The sequence below is a fragment of the Cryptomeria japonica genome, chromosome 6 (genome assembly GCF_030272615.1).
Source record: "Cryptomeria japonica chromosome 6, Sugi_1.0, whole genome shotgun sequence".
Lineage (NCBI taxonomy): Eukaryota > Viridiplantae > Streptophyta > Pinopsida > Cupressales > Cupressaceae > Cryptomeria > Cryptomeria japonica.
Window position 1 is genome coordinate 47091550 of NC_081410.1, and position 26868 is coordinate 47118417.

The 26868-nt window shown below is 33.8% G+C and overlaps 1 protein-coding gene across 1 annotated transcript; it reads right to left on the minus strand.

Moving 5' to 3' along the window:
- Positions 1-22555: 22555 nt before the first annotated feature.
- LOC131079397 (ent-kaurene oxidase, chloroplastic) lies at positions 22556-25147 on the minus strand. Its single transcript, XM_058017316.2, has 8 exons — positions 25022-25147; positions 24758-24921; positions 24495-24656; positions 24211-24351; positions 23690-23950; positions 23351-23512; positions 23066-23260; positions 22556-22966 (listed from the first exon to the last, which is right to left on the minus strand). Exons 1-8 carry the CDS (start codon positions 25131-25133, stop codon positions 22652-22654), a joined length of 1512 nt encoding a protein of 503 aa, XP_057873299.2. The 5' UTR covers positions 25134-25147; the 3' UTR covers positions 22556-22651.
- Positions 25148-26868: the final 1721 nt, after the last annotated feature.

Here is a 26868-nt window from a genome sequence, read left to right on the forward strand (position 1 = left end):
AGGAGCGCGATCCAATCATAAAATAAAGCTTAACCGCAAGAAATTGGCAGGAGATTCAATCTCTAGGTCGTCCAAAAGTTGAAATTAAGACCTAGGGTTTCATATATAAGAGCTCTCTTTCTTCATTTGAAAGGATCCGATTTTTGGTTTCAAGGACCTTCTATGCAGCGAAAGAGCAGATCTTTGAAGACTTCAACAACATTCAACATCCATCCATCAAGCATCCATCAATTTAATTCATCCATTTAGGGCTTTGAAGGCATTGAAGAACAATAAGGGATCACCGACTGAAGATTGGCTTGTACCCCTCCCTTGGGGTTGGGTATGATTTTATGTTGTTTTCATGCCTTTGCATAAGCTTCATCATATCATTTGTATTTATGCTTTAGATCACTTTGCGTCTTGATTTGGAGCACTTACATTATCATGTACAAGCAATTAGGGTTTACTTTCTAGGTTGCTCTAGTTTGCTTACTTGCATTTTAGGATCTTGCACACACTACTTTTACAATACAACTTGGCTATTCATGGAGGTGGAAACCACCAATGTGGGGGTTTGACTAAGGCAAAACCCTATATAGCCGCCCACCATACCTTTTCAGATATAAGTGCAGGTTTCGGGATTCGGACGACGCTGCAAGTTGCAGATCCGACGGAAGCGGACCGAGACAGAACTTCACACCAAATTTCAGTGCAAAAGACCAGGACAGGGGCATGGGGCACCCTGGTCCCTGGGACAGGGGCGCTGGGCACCCTGGTCCTTCTGTCAGACAGCAAGTTTCAGACAGCCTTTCAGGTTACCAAACAGCAGTTTCAGGTGCAGAATCAGGACAGTGGCACCCGCGCCCCCGTCCCAAACATTTTCACTCAGATTTTAACTCTGGGTACGCACCTGCATTCTTGTCTTGTCCTTGTGTTTGCAGCTTTCCATTGTTTAACTTCAATTCTGCAATTTTGTTATTAGTTCATACTTGCACTTTGAGGTTAGGAATTGAACTTGCATCATTTTATCTTTCAATTACAACAAAGGAATAGAAATCCTAATAGGTAGCCCGTGGCTCTCTCTTCCACAAAAAGAAGTAGCCAATTGTGTGATACCTCTAGGCTCTTTCGTATTCCGCAATATGTGTCAAAAGGTAGGATTAGGACATGTTTGCTTAGTGTCACTTTTTCCTCCACACATGATTTATCAAATGACTTGCTCTTTTTTTTTTTTTTTTCAAGTAATGCCCGCAGTCTTTGGAATTTCAATGAACACGGGCACTTTTTTTCAAAAAACATAAATTTCATTGCCAATTCCTTCTCTGTCGAAACCAAATGTGGAATTATCATCGAAATTTTGACGAATTCGGGCATTTTAAAAAAAAAAATCAAATTTGGTCACAATATACCTTGTCCATCGAGACCCTCCGTTGGAATTTTAGGCCAAATGTATTAGTGGAAGAAATAAGGCAAAACTATGAGGAGGAAATGAGAAATGTGTGAAGATAGTTGGCACAAATTGAGGAATATTTGTCTCAAGCAAGTTAGCAAGCATGCAAGAACACAATTTAGAAAGGGATTAGCTAACAGAAGAATTGGCTAAGGAAAGGAAAATTGTTGCTAGACCTCCTCCTAGGTCTGATGAATTTAAAGCTTCTCCATCCTTTGCTTCACCAAGGTATTTCTCAGTAGCTGCACCAAAGTACAAGCAAGAGGCCACTAAACTAAAAGAATAATTGTACATGAAGATAAGAATTAAATAGAAGAAATGAAGCATAGAGTAGAGGAAGTTGTGGAAATTTCCTTTGCTCTTGTGGCTACAAGGAAACCAACTAGTATGTACTCTTTATTTTTGAGAGAATCATTTCAAAAGTGGAAGTTAAATTAGTTTATTTTGATAATGATATGGATTTTATCTTGATAGTTCTATACATATTAAACCTACCATTCAAATCAAATTGGGTGAATTTCTCTAACTTGGCATTCTGATGGATTGTTGTCCACAGTATTTATTGAATATATATGTGGGAAACTTTTTGATTAAGTCATTTATTTCTATTGGTGTAAATTATGTCTCATAACTACACATTACTTAAGTTGACCTAGGGTAATGCATTCATTGTAGTTTTCATATGAGACACTTACGAAATTGTGCACCTAGGGAAGATGGTTGTAGGAGAAATTCCACCTTTTGTGGTGATATCTTGTTGTCACATTTCACCTTTGGTGGGCGATCCACCTTTAGTGGAATTATCTATTATTTCTCATACCTACCCCTACCTACCCTTGTATCTCATTGGGCCACATCTCATGATTGTGTGCTCTCATTTCCCTATAGCCGTGCCTTTATAAGTAGGCTCATTTATATTGCATGTAATCCAAATCAATCGAATTGTATCAGTTGGGCATTTTGCATCTTGATGAGAATACATTTTTTTCTTGTCACATTATTTCTCTCTTATTCTTGTGCTTTTCATTGGCCTCTAGATCTTGGGTTGCTATAGGAAAATTATCACATGGTATCAGAGCTCTAGTAAATTCTCACACGGTCTCAGTTATTAATAAAAAATTTCAAAATTGAAAAAAAATGGTGTGTTTTTAAACTTTTATTTTAATAAAGTTTTTTTGTCAAAAAATAAATAAATTACAATTTTTTCTTTATTATTATTCAATAAATTACTTTTATGGGCTTTAATTAATGTATTTTATTAAATTTTTTAAAAAATATTTTGAAAACAAAAATGTCATGTAATAAGCAAAATTGGGAACAAATTTTTTTGTCCACCTTCATTCCTATCTTGTAGCGTTCTCCAATCGACAACCAAGGGGGTGTCAGTTTGCTCCTACATTTTTCTTGGTGACATTCCAATCAGAGGCATCTTCATCTACAATATTCTACATGGCATCTTTTTGGTGGCATCATCTTCATGTATCCCAATTTTCATTATGTCATGTTGTCTTCTCTTGCATGAGCTATGATGTACATGCACTAATATAAAGTGCCACACCTCTTTGTACTTTTTGATTCATGACATATTTGATGTAATCCTCTTGTACTCCATAGATTAGGAAATAACTTGTGAGATTTGGTGCATGGATCCAGTTGAGACTTAGATTGTACCAATTTGTGCATGGCTCCAATGTGACTTAGATTGTACCAATCTGTCATTGATAAGCATCTAGTCAATGCTCAAAGAAGGTGTATTCATGCTTGATCTTCATCATGTTTCAGTGAGTGATTCATCGGTCATTGTTCATCGATATTGGTACCCGGTTTTGTCATATTTTGACATTCTTGGTGCAACATTGGCTCTATTTATTCCTAATGGGGAGGAACATTGGTCATCATCTTTGGACCATCTTTTCAAGAGATTCTACATTGAGGAGAGACTTCATCCACACACCTTTGGTTATGTTTTTTCCTAAGGGGATGAACATTTTTCAAAGATCGTGGAACAACTTCTTCATTCAGCTTTGAGCTTCTATCATTGACGCACATTCTACATTGAAGGGGGTCTCCATGATCTCAATTCTTCTCTCTTATGAGGTGGGGGGGGGGGGGGGGGGCTTTTTCCTCATATGGGGTTTTGTCCTTCTCATGCTTCTTCTTTGAGATTTATTTTTATTTTCATATCTTTTGGGGGGAGTTATTTACCATGTGGTTTTCTCCTTCTCTCCATTTGTGAGAGATTGCGTTGCATTGATTTGCATTTGTACATGGGTACCTAACATGGCCTAGTAGCTGGGACCCATCTTGCATTGTTAGCTTGAGTCTACATTCCCTTAAGTTGCACTTAAGGGGGGGTGTTGGTGTAAATTATGTCTCATAATTATACTTTACTTAAGTTGATTTAGAATAATACATTTAGTGTAGTTTGCAAATGAGACACTTAGGGAATTCTATGTAATGCCCTACTAGGAAACCCCAAAGGGATAAAACTAAAACACAAGAATAGAGTGCAAATAATTTTTTTTTAAATAGCTAAAACATAATAATGATACATTGAGTTAACAATAAGCTCAGATTACACAACGAAAGACTTAACTAACACCTAAAGGGTTTCCCAACGTGATTACTTGGTTCAAAACTTACCTCAACTCATGCTAATTAATCCAATTAAGTTGATTAACTTAATGACTTGATTATATTTAAACAAAGGATAAATTCATTCAGTAGGTTAAAATTATAGATAACATGAATAAGTTCACCCATTACAATTTAACCATACATTATGTTCAATCTTACATTAAAACATATGTCATGCATCTAATTTCCATACATACTTTAATTGCATTTAAAGCTAATGAATACTTTGCACATCACTAATCCTACAATCTTCATGATCCATAATACTTCATTTAATAAGATAACTACATACATGCATTTAAGATTAATATCATCTAATCCACATTATAGATTTTAACCATAATTCCATCCATACATGCAAAATTAAAAGGAAACAGATGAACACGAACACCACATAACACCAATTGATATCGGAGTTCACCCCTAATGGGCTACATCTCCGGGTCTGCTCAATTGCAAGACCCCTTTAATAAATAATAGGGTGAAGAATACATAAGGTTCACATCCATTACAACCTACCAAAAGGCATATAGAAACAAATAATACATAGGACCACATCTGTCAAAAGATACATGAATGATCCCAAAAGAAGAAAAAGGATCCATCTGAACATGATAAGGAGCAAATACAAAATAACAACTGGAGCACCAATGAGACTAAGTCCTTGCAACCCATCATAAGAAACCCATGGTCTAACAGGAATATCTGGTACTCTCAAAGGCATAAACGACCAGATATGACTCCGCAATAGTACTCCTAGCAAAGACAACACAAACTGCACACTAGTGAACATAAGGGACAAGTGTCATCACATAACTTGGTATAGTTACCCTGGTAGGCCTCCATAGGTCCCAACCCCATCTACTGGGTTACCCTGGCGACCTTTCCCAAACCTCCGACCCATCCCAGTCTCATGTGGACCCACCGCATCCTTTCGTGAAGACAAGGTTGTTGGTTTGCCATTTCAGGCCTTCTCATTGCATTCTGAGTCTGTACTAGCCCTCATCCCATGCGTAAGGCACAATTATCTTACTTAGTGTTTTTATTAACTAAACTCTCTAATATTCTATTAGGTTATCACTTATTTAGACACAATTTCAATGGGTTACCTTGCTACCACTTTGGGTGTAGCCCTCACTCAAAAGCCACTCTCCTGTATGACACTAAACCACAATCAAATGAAACTCCTAAAACCAAGGTATACACAAGGGCTAGCATATAGAGTTGAATACGGTAGGAATACCCACTTGGCCAAATAAGTCCTCACATGAGGTGTACTGACTGCCGATTCTTTGATTAGAGACATGACCAGCTATAGTCAACCACATAACAACATTCCATAGTCCATATGCAATCAAGGACATGACCAGATGCAAAATGATAACATGAAAACAATCAAAACTCGAGATCAAGATCTTGCCATTTTTTTTTAATCAAATGCAAATACAAAAAAATTAAAATGCATTGACTTAAATTTGAAATGACAATCTTTTTCAGTATCGTTTAAAATACAAATTGATCAAGTTTCCTAATTGATCTAATTTTCCAAATACAATATTTAGACAAAATCACCATTACATAATAATTTCATTACCAAAATTGCAATCATATGATCGTGCCTATATTCCAATACATAAAAAAAAAACGTCAATAAATGTATTTTCTCATCTAATATCCATATTTCATTAAGAGAAAATGTTATCAATTTTCTAACTATATCTATCTATCTTCAAATTTCCCAAATGACATATTATTTAATTTCAAAAATTTCCAACTAATATATAGTTTTAATTTCCAAGAATTAACAAATAATATAATATTTATTTTTTCAATTTTCAAATAATATATTACTTAATTTCAAAAATTTCCAACCAATATATTGTTCAATTTCCAAGAATTAACAATTAATATAACATTTCTTTTTCCAAGATTTTCCATATGATATATATATATATATATATATATTATTTTATTTCTCTAAAATTTACTAAATAACATATATTAATTTCACTTTCAAGAATTACCAAAAACATATGTTATTTTACTTCTAAAATTTACCCATAACATATATTAATTTACTTTCTAAAATTTACCCAAATCATACATTATTTCATTCAATGAACTTATATTTAAAGAAATACAAATTTAATATAAATTTGAATATATTCAAAATTAAAATTAAATATATATATATATATGTAAAATTTTCTATTAGTTTTAAAGACACATGCGGTGGCCCCCACATCTGTGGTTACCACAGAATGTTGTTACCGTAGTCGTGGTTTCCACGGACTGTGGTTTCCATAGCCGTGGAAAACCATGGGCTGTGGTTACCACAAACTGTGGTCTCCACAGACTATGGCCTCCACAACCATGGAGAACCACGGCCTGTGGTGCCACAGGCTGTGGACACCACAGTGGGCTGTGGGTTGAGCCATGGCTTCCCACGCCCAAACAGTAATATTTTTTGTTTTGTTTATAATTTAAAAAAAATAAAAAATTAAAACACTTCCAATTACTGCATAATCTCAGATTGAGGTAAAATAGAGATAAATTACCAGAATAACCATGATTTCCAAATATTATTATTATTATTTTTTTGAATAACCAGTCTTAGAAAGTTAAAATTGGGATTTTTTTTCCAACAAAATTCCATATTTGGGCAAATGGAATCAATTTACACACATTCATCCAACTAATTTTGCCAAACACAAACTAATTTCACAATTATGAACTAAAATAAGAGATTCAAATTGCAAATTTCTTAACAAAACCTACTGAGAACAACCACACCCATTTTTGAGTATCAAAATTAATTTGAACAAACAAGAATTGATCTGGAAGTTGGAAATGAAAGCAAGGAGGATTCAAATTCAAGATTTAACTACAACTCTTCCTTATTCCACAAATTTATGAGATTTTCAAACAAGCACACCCAGATTTCTTCCAAATTAAATCAATCTCTTTTAAACAAAAAACAAGGAGATAAACAAGAATCCAACCTCTATCAGCAATCCTGGAAATGATTTGATGAAGAGCCCAACCTCCAAGCTCAAGAATTTCTTCTCCCACAAATGCCCCAAAATTTTCCATTCCAAAGAAAACAACTCCCCCCATATTTTCAAAACCTAGGTTAAAAGGGGAAATGTTTGACCAAAAATCTATTTTTTTGGTTGAAATTATTTTCCCCACATAAAATCATTTCCAAACAATTTAATATGCAAAAATTGCTTTTCTTCCAAAATTGATTTTCTCAATTAAATTAAAACTAACATTTCTATTTCAAATGCCAAAGAGGGTAAGATATTTCTATTTTCAAATACTATTTAACCTTTCCTTTCAAAATGCATATAATTAATTAATTCATCATTTAAAAATAACCATTTAACCAAACTTGCTACAAACATGAATTTAGCAATCTGATTATTGATTAATCACACAAAGGGGTCCTATTTAATTTAGTCCCTTAATTTACGAATGCGTAAATAACACATTTAATCTAATTTAAATACTTGGGATTTAATGATCATTTTTTACCACACACAACATGCAACCCAAAAAAGCCAAACAAATACATGACTCGTATCGCCAACCAAAGGGGAAACTGATGAACGATTGACGACGCTTACTTGAGCATGACTAGGGTACAACGTAGGGTCTTACGGCTACCTAATCCAATTCCTTAGGACCAGTGAGGTACCCTCAAACCTGCAAAGCCAGGTGGAGATGAGCCTCATACCTATGCAGTACTATACCTGCAATCTCCTACAACAATGAACCACACATGCATACATATATATTGAATGAAAGTGTTAGCCCGAGATTAATAATACGAATTAGAAGAACAAATAATTTCACATAAGAATCGACGTGGAAACAACATTTACAGGTACACACAATAACCATAATACCTAACTATAACATTACAACATGGTAAATCAACCATCCAAGAAAGCCACTTAAAAGTCAACCAAGGTCAAACCGGTTTTAAAAATCTAATTAGGGCAGGGGTAGTATATCCTCCCCCCTAGGTTCCGACTTACTCCTGGAAGTTGCAAGGCTAGAAGGAGACATGCAACACACATTAGCACTGAAACTTATTTAACAAATATCAAATTGCACATATGAATCTTTTCACATATAAATGAAACATTATTGCTAAATTCTTTACGAATGCCATTATCCATTGGTAAGATACCTCCAAATCCATACATTTCTTATAACATTCTAGGAACTATCTATAATCATAGTAGTGAACAATAATTTTCTTCCTTTAATCACACCAAATTAATGCATTAATTGAGGTAAAAAACAATTACAACACTCATCTACCAAATACGACAAGAAAACATGCCATCATGATCAATTTCTTTTACCATTCCATTCTCTTCTTAATATATTATCACACATAAATAGCTTCAAATTTCAAATTCTATAATCAAGTTAACTTTCAAGAAATAAGAGCAACATATATAACACAATTGCTTACACTTGCCAGGCATATAAAACCTTTCCAATGACTATGTCCCATAACATAGTGACAAAATAACACATTTTACTCGATGTTTACACATAAATATTCATCCACATAACTGGAATATACAACTCAAAAGGCCACATGTGAGCATGTCTAATGCTCGATCATAGATAACATGCATGATCAACATCTCTATGCCTGATCTCAGAACAAAATAACATGATCATAAATATTCAACATCTCAATCAAGGGCTTGATGGTGCTAGGGCACAGACATAATGATGATACCTTCCATACAAAACCCTCGTGACCATCCCTTGTTGAGTAAGGTGGTTAACCTCCAAGAGATAGTCACCACACATAGGTAGGTAGTGGATCCTAGCTGCATTATAGCCTCACATACCCCCATCCTCAAGGTTCCCTATGTCTACTTCCTCATATACACTCAACCAAGACTGTCTCATACATCCTTGTAGAGGAATTCACATTTCAACACAAGACTAGCATGTGAAAACAATAAGGATAAACTAGTTTAGCCACCAAAATACAGATGAATAAAGATAATAAATTATCAATTCCACCAGTAAGGCAAGAAAAATCCGGAATTGCAACACCAAATCAAGTAAGCAAAAGATCACAAGATCGTGGCTAAACCTTCAAAGTCAAAATACAATAAATTGCTGGTCCACATAAGAAATAAATAAGAATATTATAATTGCACATAACATAACTATGTGACTAGAATCTAGCCACCAACAAGGAAGGAGAGAACAATCATCTTCTATTGCAGTAGCTCATCATGTGGTGCGGCCTAGTCACACATCCACATGGCATGGTAGTGTGCACCTCGACATCACCCCGTATCACGTCATCACACGACATGGCTCTACCCTAAACAAGCTAGTAGGCTGCATGGTAATGCCTACTACATTCCGCATCATGGCTCAACACGGAATGAAAATACTCCGAGTGGAGAAGGCACACAATGGACGTATCCCGCATGGTAGTGTACGTCATGGAAAAAGGTACACGCAAGTCACACCCCGCATAGGGATGTACCTCTTAGGATACTCATCATAATCCAAAGGTATACATGGCTAAGGTCCCCCCACATTTCTACCAATGCCTGCCAATTGGTAGCTCATGTGAAAATAACATACCTTTCATGAAGACAAGGAAAAAGATCCTCCAAGATACACCATCACTATGCTCAAGAACTGCCATCAATATGCTCAAATAAAAGAGGAGAATAGGCTGGCACACATAAACCTTATAAATTGGTTCATCAAAAAGGGAAAGTATTGAGTACACCTTTACTATAGTTTCATTATATAACTATATTTTTCCTCAACATAGAGTAGCTAAATTCTCTTTGCGCCGACATTACTCGTACGCTGATCCATACTATTCAAAGAACAATGACTTCTGATACTACCCCTCCACATACTGAATTACCAACAACCCGCAGTTTAACACTCAGTAGGGTAAAAAATACGCAAATCACATAAACAATATCGTTTCCCAATACTCATAAGTAAGAATACCATCCATGGTTGATTACTTCACCATCCCATGGGCACATATAGCAAGCATTGGTTTTTTTTACAATACACAACGAAAGCACCAGTACTGGTTTATTGACATTTGCGGGGAGCAATTTCAGTAACCTATCATCTACTCAAGGAAGTTCTTAATTATGCTTCCCACATGAATAACTGAATCAAATTTATTTCTAGATACGCGTACTGAAATTCTTTACAATTCAAATTAAATAAGGAAGTAACATCATTCCTATTTCTTTCACTAATACCACTCAACATTTAAAATCACATTACTAACCATGCAAATTTCCTTTTCGAAGCTTAGGACTTCCATCTTTCAATATGAAGCCAAAATGCAAAAATATAATTTCGTATGCTTTATATACATTCTATTTAAATCGATGCATTCTTTAGTAGCATTTCAGAAAAAATCTTATAATCTAGGTAGGGAGAAGGGAAAGAGAGTTTGATAGTCAACCCATTTCATACATATGCACAAAATTAACAAGATCACGCAACCTGCTTAAATTTTCTCTATATGCCTATCATCTTAATTGTATGGTTTTCATTTCACTACCATTTTAGAAGAATGCCAATTGACCTAACATGACATTTCCAAATACTATGGTTGCAATTGAATGTGCTAATTTTCCAAAAAAGAAAAATGAAATCAAGACGGACAATCTTTTCTTTTATGCAAGATCTCTTGCGAACACTTACTACTCTTAATTAATACAACATATATCATAATCTGCAACTTTTCATCGAAAATCAAAGTACGCTAAGAAGGTAAACAAGGAGCTATCAACTAAATAATACATATTTATGCATGCACATCAAACAAGCTTTTCATTTGCACTTTTTATTCATGCTAAGTCAATTATATATATCCAAAAGAAAGTTCAATATAGCATTGCTCAAATAGGTCCTCAATTGAGTCGGTATTATGAAACACATAAAGAAATCTTTCATGAAAACACATCATTACACTCCTACCCACTATAACATGCTCCCTTTTTACACATCTTATTACAAACAAGACAATTTCACATATCAATTATTTGCACATTACCTAAGATAGAAATTCATTATGTTACTCCTACAATACACATGGTGAATTCTTTTATGAAAACATACAATTTATTCCCAATAACCATCATGATCTTTTAAACCCATAGCCCTCTTATTATCTAGATGCACAGTAGAATCATTAGGCTCACACAAGGGTTCAAGAAGTCACAACCTTTCTATCGCAATTAGAAAACTTACATAAGTGATAGATACACATAAAAAACATTTTAATTTCTATAGAGAAAGAGGAGGAAGGATGATAGACATTCAATTCGCTACATAATAAGCAGTAAACAACTACCATACAAGTCCTTCAAGTTAACAACACCAAGCTAGATCATAATCATAATACAAACACATTTCATACTTCCAAATTCAAGATAAGCACTGACCAACCCAATGTGTTAGTCAAAAGAGTACACCAATCAATAAGGGAGGTACATACGACTCTCTCTCTGAATAAGAGTAATCATAGGCCAAGATATATAATATTAAAACAAAGCACATATAATCACTCAAAAGCACCAACATCAAGAAGGTGAAAGCAAGGTGTGAACACATATGTTACACACAATTAAGTTTTTCTCAAAAGAATACACAAAAAGAATAGAGGACGAGTCCTTAAGATCTTCAAGATTCTATGCCTCAATCACAAGCATACAATAGGAGGGCAAGCATACAATGCAAGGTCTATACACCTCACACCAACTAAGGGCACAAGCAACACTAGAGATAGTGCTTGCAACCTAGCTCTGACACCAAATGTAATGCCCCGCTAGGAAACCCCAAAGGGATAAGACTAAATCACAAGAATAGAGTACAAATATATATATTTTTAAAGTTAAAATAGAAAAATGATACATTGAATTAACAATAAGTTCATATTACACAACGGAAGACTTAACTAACACCTAAAGGGTTTCCCAACATGATTACTTAGTTCATCACTTAACTCAACTCATGCTAATTAATCCAATTTAGTTGATTAACTTAATGACATGATTATATTTAAACACAAGATAAATTCGTTTGGTAGGTTAAAATTATAGATAACATGAATAAGTTCATCCCTTGCAATTTAACCATACATTACGTTCAATCTTACATTGAAACATATGTCATGCATCTAATTTCCATACATACTTTAATTTCATTAAAAGCTAATAAACACTTTGCACTTTACTAATCCTACAATCTTCATGATCCATAATACTGCATTTAATAAGATAACTACATACATGCATTTAAGATTAATATCATCTAATCCATATTATACAATTTAACCATAATGCCATCCATACATGCAAAATTAAAAGGAAATAGATGAACAGGAACACCACATAACACCAATTGATATTGGAGTTCACCCCTAATGGGCCACATCTTCGGTTTTGCTCAACTGCAAGACCCCTCTAATAAATAAGGTGAAGAATACATAAGGTTCTGATGCAGAGCCCTCCTTGCAACCTACCAAACACGTCAAAATGTATGACACTGACCCCTCAAAACAAGAATGGGATTCTATCAAGGCAAGGCTCTACAACATTAGTTTAGTCTTCTCACCATCTTCAAGACTCATGCCTACTCAATCAGGGGTATCTTGCTACAACACACTCCATGATACCTCCAAGGGTTACAGACCATTTGCATACCAGTTTTGGGTCATACAAGACTCCCCAAGGTCAGACCAAGCACCAGTTGTAATGATTCATACCCATTCCTTAAGAAACCTACCCAATTAGGCCTAGTTGCTTGTAGCCCTTTTTAGCGGGTAAACAGACCTTAAGTTCAAACATTCCCAAACACCCTAGAAAAAAAATTATGGATTCAAGTACCCTTTTGGAAGTTACACAAATATCCTAAAGGAAGGTTCAGGGTCTAATAAAAAAAGGTTTAAGCCGGTAGGATGTTGATTGTCCTAAAGGGCTAATTAGGCCTCTTTTGTGAAGCACCTATATTTGGATGAATAAACTGGCCAATTACAATCCCATGTGAATGTAGGTAACCATAAACCATAAGGGATTCCAGGGTTACATGCCTGGAATCATTGCCATTTGTACACAAGAGTAACTTTGTTGTTCAAGGTTTAGGTAACCACATAGAGATGTCTACCTAGGGTCACTCCAAACACACCTCTCCCTTGCTCCTCCTGCAAAAAAATCTTGGAATCGTAGAATACACTGACCATACTTTCCTTTCACCAAATCCCATGGGTCTCAGATTGATAAAGTGAAAGATATGGCCATGGAGGAGGAAAAACCCAAGGTAAACCCTGGTTTTCCGGGCACCTATAGTAAAAGTTGAATATCAGGAGTAAAAAACACAACTATAAATTCAAACCGAATCCAAATTTTTTTTAACTTTCCTCTCCAACCAATTCACATAATTGGGAATGGATCCCAATCCGTACAGTACTGTACCACGAACCAAAACTCCAGAATTGCAAGAAAAAATTAGAATTCTATTAGTTTGTTGGCATCAAAACTCTTCTCCGTACAATCTCTCTTTGGGAATTGGATCCACAAGGTGTATAAAATAATCCACAACTGCTCTCAACTAAAACCAAGAGGTTAGAGCTATTGGAGGAGTTTCAAATTAACAAAATTCAAAAAGTGCATAAAGTTGCTCATGACAGCTTTTGACAACTTTTGCAAAAGTTGTCAAAATGTCATCTTTTGCCTCCTAATTCCTTGGGTTAAGTCTAACCCCTCCTAAAAAATCTTAAAAACACTAAAACCAACATATTTTATCCCCTATTGTCCAAAAGTCCTAATTGGCTCATAGAAATGCCAAAATAGGAGTTTGGCTCACAAGATGGGGTTCATTATTACAAACACACAATGCATGATTGAAAGCCTATACAAAACATTCTAAAGGCATATTTGATGCCTTATCCTCCCTTCTTAGAGTTCGACTTATCATCTTGAAGGGTTTGATGGGGTGCTCCTACACTAGGTTCACATCCATTACAACCTACCAAAAGGCGTATAGAAACAAATAATTCATAGGACCACATCGATCAAAAGATACATGAATGATCCCAGAAGAAGAAAAAGGATCCATTTGAACATGATAAGAAGAAAATACAAAATAACAACTGGAGCACCAATGAGACTAAGTCCTCGCAACCCATCATAAGGAACCCATGGTCTAACATGAATATTAGGTATTCTCAGAGGCATAAATGACCAGATATGACTCCACAATAGTACTCCTAGCAAAGACAACACAAACTGTACACTAGTGAACATAAGGGACAAGTGTCATAACATAACTTGGTATGGCTACCTTGGCCTCCATAGGTCCTGAATCTATCTACTGGGTTACCCTGACGACCTTTCCCGAACCTCCGGCCCATCCCAGTCTCATGTGGACCCATCACATCCTTTCGTGAGGACAAGGTTGTTGGTTTGCCATTTCAGGCCTTCGCACTGCATTCTGAGTCTGTACTAGCACTCATCCCATACGTGAGGCACAATTATCTCACTTAGTATTTTTATTTACAAAACTCTCTAATATACTATTAGGTTATCACTTATTTAGACACACTTTCGATGGATTACCCTTCTACCACTTTGGGTGCGTCCCCCGCTCAAAAGCCACTCTCCTATATGACACTAAATCACAATCAAAAGAAACTCCTAAAACCCAGGTATACACAAGGACTAGTATACAAAGTTCAATATGATAGGAATACCCACTTGGCCAAACAAGTCCTCACACGAGGTGTACCGATTGATGATTCTTTGACTAGAGACATGACCAGCTATAGTGAACCACATAGCAACATTCCACAGTCCATATGCAATCAAGGACATGACCAGATGCAAAACAATCACATGAAAACAGTCAATACTCGAGATCAAGATCTTGCCATTTTTTTTTAACCAAATGCGAATACAAAAAATTAAACATGCAAGGACATAAATCTGAAATGACAATCTTTTTCCATATCATTTAAAATACAATTCGATCAAGTTTTCTAATTGATCTAAATTTCCAAATACAGTATTTAGACAAAATCACCATTACATAATAATTTCAATACCAATATTGCAATCATATGATCATGCCTATATTCCAATACATAAAAACAAAACATTAATAAATGTATTTTATCATCTAATATCCATATTTCAGTAAGAGAAAATGTTATCAATTTTCTAACTATATCCATCCATCTTCAAATTTCCCAAATGACATATTTTTTAATTTTAGAAATTGCCAACTAATATATATATATATATATATATATATATATATATATATATATATATATATATATATATATATATATATATATATATAATTTCATTTCTCTAAAATTTACTAAATAACATATATTAATTTCACTTTCAAGAATTACCAAAAACATATGTTATTTTACTTCTAAAATTTTACCCATAACATATATTAATTTACTTTCTAAAATTTACCCAAAACATACATTATTTCATTCAACGAACTTATATTTAAGGAAATACAAATTTAATATAAATTTGAATATATTTAAAATTAAAATTAAATATATATAAAAAAACATTTTTATTAGTTTTAAAGCCACATGCGGTGGCTCCCACAACCGTGGTTTCCACAGCCGTGGAAAACCATGGGCTGTGGTTACCATAGCTATGGAGAACCACAAACTATGGTCTCCACAGACTGTGTCCTCCACACTCGTGGAGAACCACAACCTATGGTTGCCACATGCTCTGGACACCACAATGGGCCATGGGTTGAGCCATGGCTCCCCACGCCCAAACAATAATTTTTTAATAGAGATAAATTACCAGAATAACCATGATTTCCATATATATATATATATATATCGACTAACTATTCCCAGAAAGTTAAAACTGGGAAAATTTCTCCAACAAAATTTCATATTTGGGCAAATGGAATCAATTTACACACATTCATCCAACTAATTTTGCCAAACACAAACTAATTCCACAATTTATGAACTAAAATAAGAGATTCAAATTGAAAATTTCTTAACAAAACCTACTGAGAACAACCAAATCCATATTTAGTATAAAAATCAATTTGAACAAACAAGAATTGATCTGGAAGTTGGAAATGTAAGCAAGGAGGATTCAAATTCAAGATTTAACTACAACTCTTCCTTATTCCACAAATTTATGAGATTTTCAAACAAACACACCTAGATTTCTTCCATATCAAATCAATCTCTTTTAAACATAAACCAAGGAGATAAACAAGAATCCAACCTCTATCAACAATCTCGTAAATGATTTGATGAAGAGCCCAACCTCCAGGCTCAATAATTTCTTCTCCCACAAATGCCCCAAAATTTTCCATTCCAAAAAAATAACTCCCCCCATATTTTCAAAACCTAGATTAAAAGGGGAAATATTTGATGAAAAATCCATTTTTTTGGTTGAAATTATTTTTCCCCAAATAAAATCATTTCCAAACAATTTAATATGCAAAAATTGGTTTTCTTCCAAAATTGATTTTCTCAATTAAATTAAAACTAACATTTCTATTTCAAATGCTAAAGAGGGTAAGATATGTCTATTTTCAAATACTATTTAACCTTTCCTTTCCAAATGCATATACTTAATTAATTCATCATTTAAAAATAACCATTTAACCAAACTTGCTACAAACATGAATTTAGCAATCTGATTATTGATTAATTAGACAAAGGGGTCCTATTTAATTTAGTCCCTTAATTTATGAATGCGTAAATAACACATTTAATCTAATTTAAATACTTAGGATTTAATAATCAATTTTTATCACACTCACAACACACAACCCAAGAAAGCCAAACAAATACATGACCCGCATACCCAACCAAAGGGGAAATTGACAGATGACTGATGATGCTCACTTGAGCACAACTAGGGTACAACGTAGGGTTTGACGACTACCTAATCCAATTCCTTATTACCAATGAGGTACCCTCAAACTTGCAAAGCCAGGTGTAGACGAACCTCATACGTATGCGGTACTGTACCTACAATCTCCCGCAACAATGAAACACACATACATACATATATATTGAATGAAAGTGTTAGCCCGAGATTAATAACATGAATCAGAAGAATGAAGAATCTTACAATAGAATTGATGCGAAAACAACATTTACAGGTACAGACAATAAGCATAATACTTGACTATAACATTACAACATGGTAAATCAACCATCTAAGAAAGGCACTTAAAGTCAACCAAGGTCAAACCGGTTTTAAAAATTTGTTTAGGTTAGGGGTACTACATTCTACATTAAGGGAAGATAGTTTTAGGAGAAATTACTTCTTTTGTGATGATATCTTGTTGTCACATTCCACCTTTAGTGAAATTATTTATTTTTTCTCCTATCTTCCACTACCTACCCTTGTATCTCATTGGGCCACATGTCATGGTTGTGTGCTCTCATTTTCCTATAGCCTTGCCTTTATAAGTAGGCCCATTTATATTTATGTAATCCAAATAAATCCAATTGTATTGGTTGTGCATTTTTCATCTTGATGAGAGTACAATTTTTTCTTGTCACATATTATTTCTATCTTATTCGTGTGCTTTTCATTTGCCTCTAGATCTTGGGATGCTATATGAAAATTCTCAAAATTTCTTTATTGAGAAATCAAATTGAACAGTCAACTCGATTGCAAGAATAAAGGGAAGCAAAAAATAGGATAGGGTTGTCAATGAGTAATGAATGACCAAAGACAAGAATTTTTTAAAGAGAATTTAAGTCCATAGCTCAAACTGAGAGATTTTATGCTATTTATAGGAGAAACCTTTGGGCTAGCATTGATTTCTATATAGACAATAAATTGGAACATGAAAGAAGATATCCTCCAGCTTGTAAAGAAATGTATGGTTCCATACCTATACCATTAAGGAGACATGATCCACTTTACCCTACTAACATTATTAGAGGTTCACACTTGAGTGAGGGTAGTTATTTTTCTAATAGAAGTATATAGAGAGATGTGGATACGTATGAGGTTTCTTATGATCATTCCAGCTCCAACATTGAATGTACCAGATAATTTTCCAAATAATGTATTAGATTCATGGGTTGAAAGAGTACATGAACATATGGGATATGCAATACTGAGGCAATATGTAGAGTACATGCAACAAATATTTGGTCTAGCGATATGGATGGAGCAAATGAATAGGGACTACAAATATCCTCAACCAAAGATTTGGTCTAGTGATATGGATGGAGCAAATGAATAGGGACTAAGTGATTAGTAGTTTAGATTATGTTGAAATTATTTAAGTTGTAGCCAATTATTTTTTATATTCGTATAATTATTTAATAAAATTAGTTTTTCTTCATTCGTTAAATTATGCTTAATGGAGGTATGCGATGATTAGTCTTAACTAAAATCTGAATGGATACTAAGAAGATAAAGTTTATTTTCACGTCTGTTTGGTATGATTTACTTTCTATACCTATGGTTTAGAGTTTCCTTATTGCAAAGGTAATTAGGATCTTTTCATTCGACAAACGTAATCTAGTTTCAATTTTTTTTATTGTAGAGTAAGTTTAATTCTTGCAAGTAGATTAAATTTCAATTCCTTGCGAGTTAGTAACTCCATTAAAATGGGTATGAATTTTTGTTTAAGATAGGGAAATAATTGTGAGAGTTAGTTTCTTTAGGCAAAGTTTTAGTTTGAATGTTTAGGCTAGAACTAATGGGAAGATTGTAAGTATGAGTTTAAAATTTCTGGAAGTAGCTTCAAGCCAAAATACTTAAAAGATAATTACTTTTAGTGATCCCCAAACAACATTCTTACTGCAAATCTAGCTTTGGACACACCCTAGATCAATATTTTAAGAGTAAATAATGTAGGAATTGTGATATGTATCAACCTTGTCCATCATGGGGAGGTTTTGTGGATATGTCAATTGTTGAGTAAGCTTAGTTTTACTTCTAATCAACCCACTATTCTTTAGTGGAACAATCAATGTGCCATTCACATTTCTCACAACCCAATGGGGCATCAATGGACTAAGCACATTGAGATCCACATGTACTTCATTCAGAAATTAATTAAGGATGGTCTTCTTAGTTTGGATTACATACCTATAGAGGAGCACATTATACTAAGTATTTGGCATGCCCATGTTACCTTTAGTTGCAGTTGATGCTTTCAGGTGAAGAAAGTTGCAGTTGGTGCTTTCATTCTGTACTCTTTTCGTTTGAATAATATAGCACTCATTTGTGTAGCTCTCTATAGTGGAATGTGTTTTTGTTTTTCCTTTGATGTTGCAAGTTCTTGTGTTGCAAAATTCCACAATGTAGGCATGTGTAGAACACTCCCCAAGTGTCCATATATAATACAATTCTTGTTAATAAAAAAGATTTGTTTATTAAGTACTTATTTAGTATAAATTTTGACATAAAATAAAAATGACACAATCTAACATACCATACTCAATTTATAGGCTAAATAATTTTAATACATTCTACTATCAAGTGTTATCTAGGTTAGGTATGAAAATAATATTTTTCCCCATATATAAATTGATCGTTGATTTCTAAAATAGATAGAAATGATGATTTGTATAAAGTAGGGAACAAAGTTCACATATAAGAAAAATTTGAATACATACCATATAATATATCAAGCATCATGAAAAATGATATAATATAATCATCCAAACACTAGAGCATGGAGACATGGATTAGAAATTTCTTGGTGTGAGAATTGAAAAGAGAGGACATAGCTTGTGAGTTCCTAAGTTTATTATTGTGTCATAGTCTTCCTCATGTCATGTTGGCATTTTCAATTCGAAATTTTGAACAATCCTCCCAATGACCAAGGAGACTATTGTCATTGCTTGTGCCCATCCCGCACACAATCTATTCCCTGCTCCAAATATCATGGTTCTATAAATATCCTCTTCTATTGGAAACTCTAGTTGTCTTTTTGGTTTCCATTCTCCTTCATAATTATTTGCTCCCCATATATTAATTAATATCTAAATAATAAATTAAAAAAAAATTATTAAATGATGAAAAGAATTAAACATATTTTCAAAAATATTAGCAAGCTTATAAATATAATTAAAAAAAAATAGTTTGAAAACAATCAATATTAAAGCTATGAGATTTCCACAATCCATTTTGTATTTCTAGTGTATTTTTTCTGGATTCGATTGTGTGTACAATCGAATCCAAAAAAAATACACTAGAGAAACAATCAATATATCAATAAGCTAATTGTAAGCAAGCTTTAATAATATTGATAATTGGATTTATAAATGGCATATATTTGCACTCATCCTTCTATTAAGATTTTAAATTTGAGAATTATAAACATTTAAAATATAATTGTTCATTACTTTTCACAACTTATTGATTATCTTTTATTTTATTATTTATTTATTTTAAAAAATACATACAATTTCAACTTAAATAATAAATTTAATGAAAAGACGAGCAATATATCATTTTGTTTACCATAAGAAGGCACAATTGATAGTTTTCCTTAATATGTATTAATTACCTTTTATTTATTTTGTTTAATTTTTAATTTTAAACATTATGTATTATTTTAACTTAATTGTAAATTTATGGAAGCTTCATGAAAATTAACATCAAATTTAATAAATAAATAATATAATATAATATAATATAATATTTATAATTATTAATTTATTAAAAAATAAGGTGTTTTCTTTTATGTAAGCTATTGGGCGAGGGCCACTCCCTTATATAAAATTATATGGAAATAAAGAGAAGCTTTAGACCTACAATGTAGGGAGCACAAAGTATTTAGAAGGAGACAAAAGGAACTCATGAATGAAGAGAAAGAGCCAAAAAGAACAAAGAACAAAGACAAAGAAAGAGGGAGATAGAAGGAACCGAAAAGAACAAAGAACAAAGAAAAAAAAAGAGGGAGATAGAAGGATCGCATGAACGAAAAGAAAGAGCCAAAAAGAACAAACAACAAAGAAGAGGAAAGATGGATACAAAATTTCACATGATAAATAACCATTAATACTTTACTCAATGTACATTAATTTACATTTCTTATAGATTTTAAAATTAAAAATATTATTTAAAAAATACTTAATAATCCCCAATTATATATGTGTGAAGCTAATGATCCATAAGCTTTTATTTTACCTCCCATCCAGCTGGAACATGGTAGCCGTCAATATCCACATCTTCATGGACAATACAAAGTGGCACTAAAGGCAAAGGAGAATGTCTGGGTACTGTCTCGTTCATTTTAGATTGAAAAATTCTTAGGATCCTTAAGAACTTACAATATATCTTAGGAAATTTAAGTTATTATATTCTCTTTGTAGATAATTATTGTCAACCTTGACTCCAAGGCTCATCCCTCTTACATATTTAGTATCAACCAAGATATTGAATTTAGGGTTCACTCCTTCTAGATAGAGCACCACTATTTTACATCACTCGTAGGATGAATCCACATAATTTATGTTGTGTGCTAATTCTATATTAAAATTTTATTAAGAAAATGAGGCAACAAAAGAGTGGGAGAATGACAAGGATGATCACATTCTCATTAGGAAACTCTAATAGGATTTGAGTGTGTCATGCAATTTTTTATTGATAGGAATTATTTTATGGTACAAGAATGGACTATTTTACCTATGTAAGAATTTAACTATTAAATTTAAGGCATTAAGAAAGTGTATGCTTCTTTGGAAGATGGGCGCTCTAAATGCTTTAAAATTATCGTACAAACAAGAATGGATTATTTTGGGAGGGGTTAAAATTGATATATTCAAAAATTTGTGGTAAAATGCATGTCATTCCTATAAAATAAAGGACAAACAATTAAGAATCTAGGTCTTATATAACCCTTATCTACTCCATGTTAGAGGTGGGAGGAGATATCTATGAATTTTATCATATATTTTCATAGATTTAAATGAGAAAGTGCAATTATGTTTTTTTTTTTTTGTTGTTGTTGTCTCACACTATATCCATATTTTTATGCTTTGGAATACCTATTTGAAGAAAACACCATTTCAACATCCTTTATGAATAATATTCAAAACCTACATGGGAGTTTGAAAGTTATAATACTAGAAGTAATGAACCCAAATACAACATGAGTTCAAACAAACATAATTAACCCCAACATGAACACATTCTACGTCACAAGGAAGAAAACATACATAGTAAAACGTGTCAATAAAATTGAAGCACCTACCTCAGCATACCTTTCAATTGAAGATTAACACTAGGGATTTTTTTTATTAAATGCTTATCTATATTAAACTCAATCGAAAGGGTTTTATTTTAATATTATTTACTATCTTTTTACTTAGGTTAGGTACATGCCAGTAGATAAATTGGTCATTGATATCCAAAATAGATACAAATGATGGTTTCCATAAAGTAGGTAGCATAGTTCAGATATAAGATTTTTTTTTAATACATACATATAAGATATCAAGCATCATAAAAGATGATATATTATAATCATCCAAATGCTAGAGCATGGAGACATGGATTATAAATTTCTTGGTGTGAGAATTGAAATGAGAGGACAGAGCCTATGAGTTCCTGTGTTTATTATTGTGTCATAGTCTTCCTCATGCCCTGTTGGCATTTTCAATTCAAAGTTTTGAACAATCCTCCCAATGATCAAGGAGGCTATTGTAACTGCTTGTGTCCATCCTGCACACAATCTATTCCCTGCTCCAAATACCATGGTCCTATAAATATCTTCTTCCATTGGAAACTCTAGTTGTCTCTCTGGTTTCCACTCTTCTGAATTTTTCCATTCGCCCTCATAATTATTTGCTCCCCATATATTAATTAATATCTAAATAATAAACAATAATAAGCAATTAGTAAATGACCAAAATAATTAAAGATATTTTCGTAAGTTCTTTTATTTTAACTGCAAAAGCTTTTATTTTACCTCCCATCCTGCTGGAACATGGTAGCCGTCAATCTCCACGTCCTCATGGACGATACGTAGCGGCACTAGAGGCAATGGAGAATGTCTGCGTACTGTCTCATAAAATATTCCCTTCAGATATGGCAATTTCCCCAAATCCTTTTCTTCTACCGCTTTCTTTCCACATACTTGTTCTAGTTCTTTATAAAGTCGTTCCTGTGGGTCTCATGGCAGGATTTCAGAAATTTTGCATTGAAATAGAATGATTTTATCGATAAAAATGGGAAAGCTTTTGCAGAAAAGTACCTGAGTGTGAGGATGCTTGGCAAGGTTGAAGAAAGCCCAAACCATAGCAACATGACTTGTAGTAGTGCTTTCAATAACAGGCTCCCATATTGCTGTCTCCAGCTGCCTCTCACTCAGAATCTCACCTTCCTTAAGAAGCATGTCTAGATATCCTTTCGGTTCCTTCACCCATCAATACATTCTAGATCTAATAAGTGTACACTTGAAGAAGCAAGCAAACCCTAAAAATATATGGGTCAAGGCATTTGTTTTGCTTAAAAAAAGATTACTTGTAAAAATATATGGGTCATTACCAAAGACACCACAGTCACAAAGAGATTTGTTTATATTATATGGTACCTTTCCGGAGGAGAGGAGGTCCTTTTCTTGGTGAATAAGAGCCCTCACAAGTGCTGACCTCTTCCTCGTCACATCATTTAACATTTTCTGTAGCTTTTTGTTGGGAAGCCATCGATTTACAATAGGAATGAAGTCTCTCCAATTGATTTCCAGAGCAGCATTTGCAGGATCCCCAACTATAAGATTGTACATGTCCTGCAACGATACAACTTTACTGCCCAACTCTTCCACGTATAAGGGTTCCACAGTTCTGCCTATCACCTGTACTCCAAGCCAAATTTATTCAATACTTTACCACTTGATTAACAATATTTCTTCCATTCAACTACTGAAGTCCTTTTGGTATAAAAAAGTTATCAGATAACCTAACAAACATTTTGCCACATCTATTTCTGAAAAATATAAATGTATTTGATGGATAAGCCCTTCCAAATTTCAATAGTAAACTGTAAATAATGTAAGTTAAAATGTTGCATATATGGTGCTTTCATATTATAAATTACTGTGCTATGGGAAGTTACCTGATTTAGAGCAAAAGGAAACAAGTGATCTAGAATTATCTTGCTCATGTTAACTGTGTCATTGCAAGCCTCCTTCAACTCAAGGTACATGGAAGCTATTAGCTTGTGCACCATTTCCTTTCTCATGAACGCATTATTTCTCTGTTTACACAAGTAAATGTAACATATGCTATGAAGAGTGAAAAGTCTTATCAACGAAATAGGTAAGGTACTTGATAAGCAGATGGGTATAAAAAAATGGAGCTGAATAAAAAGGTGATGAAACAAAAGATTCAAGATAATACTTGAGGAGTTGTTCCGAGGAGGTGTGAGACCATGAGCTTCTTCATCAAGCGATGATCTCTTCCATAGTCTGACAAGGCCACCATCGTCTGATCCAAAGAGAGCACTTTCAAGGCTGTGGTCAGATTTTTCGCTGTGATAGATGAATGATGCTCTGTCATGGCCTGCAACCCACATTTACATCAACTTCTATTGCATCAACACACCTTTTTGACTGCAAAGATTTCTGAGATTTAAGCTGGGCAGATTTATAATATCAACTTACTTGTCTGGCAGCTTTGGCTGAATTCAATACAACAACAGCAGATGTAAGCCCAGTACGGACAGAGTATACAGGACCATGACATTTAGCCCACTGATAGAATGTTCGATGAGGCACCTTATCCTTGAACAGAACAAGGTCCCTCACAACCATCCATGCACCCACAACTGTATGCATTCACAGTTTAGAATAGCACATTTTCTTCACTCAGTACTCATTTTCCATATTAAGTAAAAAAGAATAGAAGACAAAAGATATGAAGCTAACCTGGTGGGTATTTCTTCCTCTTTGATGTCCTAGATTTGAGGGCAATGAATACTAAACCCACCACTACTACAATCTGAATGGCGGTCCATGTTACAAACAAATACTGGGACATATTGCTCAACCTGTAATTACTTAACAGAGATACAGAATATGAGCTCCCCCACCACATATATATAGGTAAAGCAAATGGGTAAAATATAACGACATTGTCTGATAACAACTTGGTAAATTATGCAAGTTTACCCGGGGCCTCTTTACCAAAACCATGTGACAAATGCTTTTCTTATGCCATGAGTGCCAATTGTGGCAGTCAATGTGGCTATGTTCATATGACAGCAGAAAATGATAAGGTTTGACAATGAAATTTGTGTGTCCCAGGCTGATGTGGGTGACATATTTTGTGCTGAGAATAGCAAGATGTTACATAATTATTGTATGTTTGGAAATAATTTTGTGGTTATGTCTGAAAGATTTCCAATTCAAATAATAAAGCTGATAATGAATTTTGTGTCTTATTAGATGTATGTTTTTAAGTTGATGGGACTTTATATTTTGTGTATGCTAATAATAAATTTTTTTTAATATTTGAAAATCACAAAATGCTCTCCAATTTGACATGAGTGTCAATTATTTGTCAATACAGTTGCAAGAAATCTTTTGTGGCCACGTTTAAAAGATTTCCATCTCAAATAATAAAGTAGAGGGTGATATATTTTGTTTTATTACCTTTAGCTATTCTCTTCAATCTTTTGTTTCATCACCTTAGTAAAGATTGAAGTTTGGATGGTAATGATGAATGTGATTTCTCTATATCCCATCTTAGTGTAGAGGGTACCTAAAGTTGATTCACAAATGTGGGAGGGACTCTCTTTGATGTCCTGATTGTATTCATCTTTATTATTTTTTTGCATTGTAGGTGTAACCTAGCATTTGGCATTACTTGAGGATAAGAAACGTTTTTATAGAGTAAATAGCATAACTTATTTATTTTTCTAAATAAACTCTCCTCTCCTATGCACAAAATCATGGATATCTTTATTAGATTGGTAAGAAAAAAAGTTAGTATTTCTTGATCCAAGAGTTGTGCCCAAAATGAGTGTTCATAACTATTGCGTAAACTCATATATAGCTTCAATGTTTGTGGTCATTTTACTCAAACGTGGTAAGAAGAAATAAAGATCAAGAAGATGGTTACTACCCTAACCAAGAGTTACTTGTTTGGGGGTTTGGAGATATTGCTTAGGTAATAGTCTTTGGTTCTAATTGCCTCCTATTCCTATATCAATGATCATTAAGAATGGGGTGGTGACGGAGCCATGGTGCACTTAGATTCACTCACATTCACACAAATGAAACTAATAAAAAAATAAAAAAATATCAAATAAGGTTAAATTCCTTGAATAGATACTTTGAATTTACATTGATAAATGACTCAGTTCCTTGACTTCTTATAGGTGTAAGGACAAAGTGGATCTCTTGGTTCTCTTTTCTTGGCATGGATAAAGGTATATTATGTTAGGGCATGTTTTGTATATTCCTACCCCTATCATAATAACCTGGTTTACTATTTGCTTATTTGGAGTATTTTGTAATCCAGCTTTTTACAATGATTGGCTAGTCCTAGATATTGGACAAGAAGTAATTTTGTGATGTCCTTACGCTATCTGCTGACGTCCAACTTGGACAAATTCAACGGGGACCAATTCAATATGGAGAAATTCTAAAACCATGTGATCAACGGGAACCAATTCAATATTGAGAAATTCTAAAACCATGTGATCAACGGGAGAAATGATCCAATAAAGACGTTTGCCTGTGCCATTGGAGGCGACCATTTGTCGCTATGT